The following is a 9,066-nucleotide window of genomic DNA, read 5'->3' as shown; positions in this document are numbered from 1 at the left end:
ATATATATATAAGGTAAAGTGAATATACCTAACAACCTTATATAAGCTTAGGTACCTAACCTCATCAAACTAGGTAATTTTGCATTAAATTTTCATTGCAATCATCCAATGTTCTTAAACTTTATCCCTAAACTTGATTTACTTCAAAAAAATTTGGAAATTCATCATTATATTTCTCCTACTTCATTTCATTTGTAGCGGTAGGATATGAAGCATATCAACCGGTATTCAATAAAAAGACGTGATGTAAAAGAAAGATATTGGTGAAAGTCCAAAGATTTTGGAAGTAATAAAGTTATGGAGTTGAAGTTTAAAAACCTTAGACAATTACAATGTAAATATGATACAAACCGATATAGTATTATGGAGTTAGGTACCTAAGCTTATATAAAGTTGTTAGGTATATTCACTTTACCCATATATATATATATATATATATATATATATATATATATATATATATATATATATATATATATATATATATATATATATATATATATATATATATATATATATATATATATATATATATATATATATATGTGAGCATCGAGCATCCAAAAAATGGTGAGAATGGATCGGAATAATTATCGACCACTAATTTTATTAAGAGCGGAACAAAATAATTCTTAGAAGTGACATAATCACATGTTGCACACGTCCATGAAATCGTTTTGGATTTTTTTTAGGATTATATATGATACGATCACATATATCACATGTCCATATATTAGAATGGATAGAATGGATACTTTGTTTTTTAAACCATGATGTCATTAATAAATCATTGGAATCATTTTGAATTTTTGTTTTCTTCTCCATTGATTATTAAAACTTAATCTTCTTCTTTAACACCAAGAAAAGTATTAGAAGGGCGCGGTTTGAAAGTACAAAAGCTTTAAAAATGTGATATTTCAAACACACCTAATGCATTTAATAAATTGCCTCTTATGATATCATGTTATATTCCTAACGAATATAAAAGTTATTTTGCTTGGTATTAGTTTACTTATATAGTTTTGAAAACCTTATTTTGTTCATGAGGTTAAATATAATTATTTTAATAAGTTCGACAATTGGTCATCCATTGAAGCTAATTTAACCGCAAAAATGTCCAACATTCGAACTAATAAAGCTTTCTAAGTATAATTTTTAATACTTTACGAAGACTTGATTATGTGCATGAAGTAATATAAGCAAAGTCACAATAATGCAAATTCAAGAACTTTAGAGTATAACATGTTTGGATCATAATTTTATCATAAAACATGTTGTTGTATGATACAAACGGGAAAAGTTTTTAGGGATTGTACAATGCAAATAAAAGGAATGAATTAATGTTAGGATGCAAAATGAAGACAAATGGATCATAATTTTATCATAAAACATGTTGTTGTATGATACAGATGGGAAAAGTTTTTAGGGATTGTAAGATGCAAATAAAATAAATGAATTAATGTTATGATGCAAAATGAAGACAAATGATATAATGCAAATGGTATAATTCAAATTTAAATGCAAATCAAATAGAATGATCCAAATAAAATGTGGTAATTGTATAATACAAAATTTGTAATGTAAATAGAAGATTAATAGTATGATGCAAAAAATATAATGGAATTTTGAATGCACGTCAAATGGCTATATGTTTTAAATCATATCATTTTGATTCTTGTCTGAGAGAGTGAAAGAAAAACATGAAGAGTATGGCAGCTATAAACTCTATTTTATTTTCTAATTTTAATCCTTCCAACTATTTTCCTTTCTTAGAAATACAAATAGCATGCTAGAAATTTGAATACAACCATTTTTCACTAAAACACTCAAATCAGAACAATTTAGTTTTACCTTGAACGATTGATGATAGTGATCTTCACAGTCCATCTTGAATGAGAGTTTAGAAAACCAAATTAGTTCTAGTATGAATCTCTTTTATTTATATGCTTTTACTTTAAATAGTTCATTATATCTTTTGTATTTGTATTCCTCTTTTATATATGTTTTTCGATATATTTTGTAGAAAATAGTTATTATGAATATCTTTCAGTTATATATATCTAAAAGAATTTTTCTTTTTGAATTCCGAAATCTATTATATATTAAATATATATAGCAAGTTATTTGTCAATTTTACACTTTTAAATGAAGTTTAAAATTTTATTATAATTCTGGTCTGTATTTTAAATTTTATTACGAATATTATCAAAACTACGTACCCTTTTGTTTTTTCTATTTTGTATATTTTCATAAAATATTTTTTTTCAAATCTATTTTTATGACTTTTGTATTAATTTTTATGATATTTTTTCACTTTTTAACAACCTTTTTTTTTATTTTCTTTCAAATAATCTTATACTTTTTTTACAGGACCATTAAACTTATTTGACATTTTTTTACACTTCCATTCAAAAATTCCCTTTGCTTTTTTTACAAAATTATTAAAATGAAAGCATTTAAAAAAAAGTTGTGAAAAGGTTAAAAAAAAGTTGAAGAAAAATTGTAAAAAAATTAGAAAATATTGTAAAAAATTATGAAAAGTTTTAAGTGGTTGTGAAAAAGTTCAAAAAGTGTAAAAAAGATTTTAAAAAAGTATAAAATTTGTTCTGTAAAAATTCTTAAAACATATAAAAATATTGAAATAAGTGTAAAAAAGACTTAAAGAGGTATACCGTATATTGGTAAAGGAAACTAATTCGGGGACGAATTTATAAAAAAAAAAAAATGATTACTAACAAAATTTATAATATAGAAATTTTTTTTAATAAAAATTAAAATTTAGATAAAAATATAAAATTAAAATATGACCTGTTAATTGTTACATCTCATATAACAGTTAGATATCAAAAAGTAAAAATTTGTTATCTTTTTATAAATCTTTTTGATTATTTTGTTAGGAACTTGAAAAACATTAAGTGTTAAATGTCAAAGCGTTGTGTATTTTTTTCTTATGTGATTTTCTATTAATCTTGAATTATTGATAGGTTTTGTTATATTAAGTCAATAGCAAGTTGGACAAAAAACAAGCAAATTTAATTAAACTGGTAAATAATACAAATTGGGTTTGGTTCAACAACTGCTACACAAACATTTATTCTATTAAACATCAAGAAAATACAACCTCGCTATATTACTTCTATATATAGTTTGTCCTAATGTCAACTGCTTTGTAGTTGAAATACTACTATATATAAGATAATTATAAAATACATTATATTATATATGATTGAGTTTAATAAAACTTGATAAACTACATTTGATCATCTTTGGTTAACTAGCAAATTTCTCGTGCGAACACAAAAGGTGATCAAGTCCAAAGCGGCTCAAAGCTGCCTAAATTGGCGTTATCGTCGAAAAAACTTGCGTTTTCATAATTAGGTGTTTGTTGATGTTGTGGTGGCGAAACTGGTGGTGGTTGTTGATCCATTTGCATACGGATTAGTGTCAGAAAATTGGATTGCCGACATTGCAAATTCACCACCTCTGCTTGTGTTTTCGCTAATTCTGCTTGGAGCGCACTTAATTGCTTCTGAAGCTGGCAAATTGTTCCTGCACATCCATACACAGGATCTCTAAGCCTTGCATTTGCTTCATACACCATACTGCTAACAGCATCTGCTCTACGAGACTCCGGAAGTTCCTATAAAAACATCATCATCATCATCATATATACATGAGTAAATGTCAAATTGTTGTTATCAAAAGCAATGAGAATATATAGTATACGAAAATCTTGACGAAAAGTTTACCTGCAATAACTTGATGATGTTACTAGCTCCGAATACGCGATGTGCAATGGTGAACTTATGGGGGTCAGTGGGTGGGAAGTAGGGTGCCAACATGCATTTCTCGATGCACCGTCGTCTGAGAATCTTGCAGGCGGCGCAAGGGCTGAGCACCACCGGATGTGCCAGGGGAGACGATGGAGGTGAATGGGAGTTTGAGTAATCAGATTCTTCTGTCGGTGTGGAAATGTTCATGGATGTGGCGGCGGCGACAGAGGTTTTCAGGCGGGCCTCCATGAGTTTTCTGCAGTGTAGAGAGAGAAAATGAGAATGTAGAGGGAGATAGAAAAGGGGGGGTTATGTGGATCGAGGTAGCTTTAATTAGGATTTTTGGCAAAAGAGGGAGGCGGGAATATATATAGAGGGGGTTGCATGAGGGTAGAATAGGTATGATCTGGTCTGTCTTCGGGAAACGAGAAAACCGTATTTAAATTAAAAATGAAATTCCATTTTGATCTCTTTCACATGCACAAAAAGGTATTACCTTATCACTTTTTTTAGTTTTATGTTATAGTATTTTGAAATACATATTTAATAATATTAATCTCTAGTTTTCAGATGAAGCAAATGTATAACAATGATTATATTTTATTATTTTTTATTATTTACCGTTTATATAACATTCTAAATTTTTTTAGGATCAAAAATTTCATTTTAATAATACCAAAACCATCATTCAAAGCGTTTTTATAAATCCATAAAAAATCAAAATATATCAATTAATCATCTCAATTCATGAGAGTCAAATAAACGAAAGTCGTGGTGTGTGTGATGCGATCATCCCGAACTATTTCATTTTGAACCGGAAGTACCTGAAACATAAACTAAAAAGTTGTAAGCATTAAGTTTAATAAGTTTCCCAAAATACATCATACCATACATATAAAACATACAATGGGTCGTGCCTAACAACCATCAGGCCCCGCCCGAAATCGAGTCCCGCTCGAAACATATCTGTCAGTAACATGAGATGGCCTCCGCCCATCACATTCATCAAGCCCTGTCTGGCATCGTGCTCCGCTCGACATTCATACAGATACATAAAATACATGCAAGAATCACTAAGATAAATAGCATACAATACACTCATCAGGCCCTGCCTGGCATCTGACCCCGCCCAATATACATATTACATACTGCATACACTCATGGGCCGACATTGGTGCCTTCAACCCGCAAAGCACAGTGAGGAGACTCACCTCAAATTGTTGAAAATCAAATAAATGCTCAGACTACTGATCTGGAAGGTCTTTACGCTAATTAATCAAATAAAACCCTAATTAATAATTGGTCCATAAACCGTAACTAGGAATCTATTTCATTTATCAAACTCCTGGGGTAAAAGACCATTTTATTCCTTCCTTACTTGTCCTAATAACCTATTGTGTTGATATATTCTTGTTTCTGTGTTCATCCAGTTAAAGTTGACTATGTATATGAGTTCTATGAGTTCTAAATTGTTTGCATAAGGCAAGGCACTTTGATCAGTGAAATTTCATTGATCAGTAAGGGTGCTCTCTCAAAAATGTGAAAGACATGGTAGGCCCTTGTGCTGGCAAGTGGCAAGAAATTAAGATTGAGTAAGTTCAGTCCATATGAGAATGATTTTGTCATAAACCTTGTCTTATGATAATGGTTGGAAATGACATTTTTATATGGATAGGAACACATACATCATAAAAACTAAGTGACATAAGGTTTCTCTCCAGTTCATAAAAATGATTGTGAGGAAACGCTTTCACTAAGTAGATTTTAAGGAGATAACAGTTGTGTTGATTACGTTCTCTAATTCGATTATGATTACGACATCCCTATTTATAGTTCGAATTGTGAGAAATGGCAAATAGTTTGAACATTCGGAACTCATTTTTGTAAGTTCTGAATAGTTTAGACACACATATGAGCTTTCTTATAAAAGGTGTATAAGCTTAGATAAAGGTATGTCGAAGTATATCGCATCGGAAATCTAAACTTTGGAAATAAAGTCAATAAGTATTGATTTCTAGAAGTCCAGCTGATTTCTGAGTACCTATCAAAGCTAGTGGGAGCATAAGTGTTATGCTTGTAAGAATATAATTATCATGATCGTGGGAGCATGCTTATTATGTGAAGTGTTGCAAGTTAGCAATACTAGTTATAGGAAAAAAAGGTTACAAATTTGCGAAATTGCAAATTTTGAAAAGTTGTTTCGCTATATTAAGGGAGAGGATACTTATACTTTATTTTGAATCTAAAAGTTTAGATTGAAGTATTAATTAGACTTAGTCATGGATATATATATATATATATATATATATATATATATATATATATATATATATATATATATATATATATATGATTACCAGATTGGAATGTTTCAACATGGGAATTCTATATATAGAAGTATTATAGAAAGAGACTGGTCTAGTATCATGTCTTTATTTATGTAAGATATTATGGATCGTATCCCATATGCTTTGGGTATAGAACCGATTGCATATGCTATAATATTCATGTGTTCTGATTTTCCAAATAACTGGGGAATTAAGAGGGAAAAAGGACTAGAATTGGATATGACTAAAGTTATTAAACAACTGTCGAGGACGTTTTGAGGTTCGCTAAGGATTGGTTGCTTAAGGATAGTTGGAAGTATAATAATAAATGGACCATATTGATATAATTTTGAATAGATAGGATACTATTCAGAATGGATAGTCATATGGTAATTATGGAAAAGTTTCCATAATGAGAGTTGGATATCAAGAATCTATGATTAAGTTAGAAACTTTTATGCAATAAGAATGTTCAAAAGAATGTGCTTTGAATATAAGACTTCGTATCTATGGAATTGTCTTGTAACAATTTCCAATGGAAATTTTTGTAATTGGCAAAGTCTCTGTGACTTGTGTACATAGTCGTTACAAAAGGATCACTGCATATAAGCTTACAATCTAACAGATTACAGTATGTGGAAAGGACTTAGTATTCTTACACTAACGATAATGATTTGGAATTGTGAAATGAGTGTCATTGGAAATGTTTACAATTGATCTATTTCACAAAGTAAGGATCATAGATAAACATAGTGTGAATGCTTGGAGCATGGGGTGACTATTGTTTTAATTCAAGTATTAAGTTAATTAATCGAAACATTATACGATGAACAATGTGTAATCAATATGGTGATTCAATAAAAGGTGTTTTATTTATATTCAAAAGTTTTTAGACCATATTGAATTTAATTATTCTTGTGTTTCACTTTGCATGTTTTGACTTCCCGACTAATAAGATTATTCAAACCATCCACATTCGATCATACTTTAGAAGTAGGTATTGAGGCAAGACTGTCATGAATCCGTGTGTAGATTGTCTAAGTGTCAGACATAACACAAGTTTACTGCAATATTCATGAGTACTTCTGTAATAAGATTTGAGTATGTGATTAAACACACGCTCATCTGAATCACTTCATGGATTTAATCATGAGTGATTGTGAGACGATAATATCTTATATTCTTGAAACAGAGCAATATGAGTTGTAGTTTACAAGTCGGTTTCACATTGATGATATGAAAATGTACCAGTAACTTGGTGTTATAAAACATATGGTTGTGTGTGATTTGATGAGTAAATAGAGCAAGCATATGAGTCAAAGTTTATTCGTTCCTTTTACCCTAAGAGGGATAAAAGCGATATATGTAGGCCCCTTGATGATTTAGTGATGACAACCGTAAGCGCTTAGCCAAGCCTGGACTGATTTGATTTGTTCAATTAGTCGGTCGTCATAAATTGGAAATCGGGAAAAAACACATGAACGAAGAGAATCATTATAATCTATGTATCAGTTCTTACGATATCTTGTAGAATGGAGGAATATATGATCTCTTATCTAATGGACGCGTTGCTGATAAGATTAGAGTTCAACAACGGATTTTGAGAGCTACGATTACTAGTCGGGTTTTGGAGTCGTACTTGCAATAATAGTTATTAGACTTATCCAAGTGGGAGACTGTTAGATTAGGTGTCTAAGCCCATAACTATAATTGGTATGTACTTGACCCGAGTGTAGCATGGTTCATTTCGGGTTGCCTTCACCAGACCAATCTAATATGATGGATATTTGTGAAAGTGGTTATTTTTTATTTATTAATATATTATACGTATAATATATTAATTGAGAAATCATATTATTTAATTTGTATTGATCAATAATTAATTTGTAGTCAATTTAGTGATCAAAAGAGACTGATTAAATTTATGGGGACTAATTAGGTAAATCGGTAATACTTATAGTTTGGACTAAAGATCCATGTTGATGAGGATTGGACTAAATCTTTGTGAAAGTCCATGAAGAGTTGGTCCAAAAGGCTAATGAGTTATTGGATTAAAAGCCCAAGTGAATTAGGGTTTACAAGTTGAAACCCTAGGAATTCCAAACTATAAAATGAACCCCTAGCTTGCTAAAATCAGCCCTAAGACTACTAAGGTGAATGCCTAGCCGATTTTAGGTTCATAACCTCACTTTCATATTCATCCAATTGTTCGTTGTGTTTGTGACTTGTTTGAGGCATCACACTTGAGGTGTTAAGCTCTTGAAAGGCCAAATTCTACAAGCTACAATATGGAGGTATTCGTCTAACTTGATTTTATGTTGTAAATATCAAATTGTATGCTAGTTGTAGGCTTCATGCTTTAGATTATTTTTGTTGCATGTATAATTAAAGAAAACTTAGATCCAAAGCATTTAGGGTTGTATGTGCACACTGGAATACCGAGGATCACAAATAAGGTGTGAATAACCATGCAAATTAACTTGGTACTCTTATTCACTACTAGAAAAATGCCCTTTAATGACGCGCAAACAATGACACTCTCTAATAGAGGACGCGCATTTGTGGGTGCCCTAAAAATAATGTCATCTCTCTTAAAATTTAAAGGATTTAGAACACACATTTTTGCGTGCCCTGAAATTAGTGTCTAAAAAAACACGGAGGGCACCTATAATAAAACGTGTGTCGTCTAAGACTGTCGCTTTATAAATTTTAATAGTAGCGCGTTCCATCCGGAGGGAAAAATGAAATCCCAATTACTTAAAAAACTCGCCTTCCTTTTTTAGGGTTTTTTTCAAGAACTTGCCCCGCCTTCCTCTACTGCACGTTCTTTCTTCTACATCTCCACCAGCCGATCACTCTCTCCTTCCCTTCTCTTTGCAAATCCTAAGTCGCCGCCTTCACCATCGAACCTAAGGATCTGAGGGTCTAGAGTACGACTGATGATATCCGATCACCGGTGACTCTAT

The 9,066-nt window shown here is 30.8% G+C and overlaps 1 protein-coding gene across 1 annotated transcript; it reads right to left on the bottom strand.

The window, feature by feature from the left end:
• Positions 1 to 3,011: 3,011 nt before the first annotated feature.
• LOC145010926 (LOB domain-containing protein 1-like) lies at positions 3,012 to 4,098 on the bottom strand. Its single transcript, XM_078969506.1, has 2 exons — positions 3,750 to 4,098; positions 3,012 to 3,640 (listed from the first exon to the last, which is right to left on the bottom strand). The coding sequence occupies exons 1-2, from the start codon at positions 4,020 to 4,022 to the stop codon at positions 3,308 to 3,310; spliced, it is 606 nt and encodes a 201-aa protein (XP_078825632.1). The 5' UTR covers positions 4,023 to 4,098; the 3' UTR covers positions 3,012 to 3,307.
• Between the last annotated feature and the right edge of the window lie 4,968 nt (positions 4,099 to 9,066).

The sequence above is a fragment of the Lactuca saligna genome, chromosome 8 (genome assembly GCF_052625555.1).
Source record: "Lactuca saligna cultivar CGN05327 chromosome 8, ASM5262555v1, whole genome shotgun sequence".
Classification (NCBI taxonomy): domain Eukaryota; kingdom Viridiplantae; phylum Streptophyta; class Magnoliopsida; order Asterales; family Asteraceae; genus Lactuca; species Lactuca saligna.
Note: the sequence above shows the minus strand (reverse complement) of the source record. Positions and strands in the feature narration are given on the sequence as shown.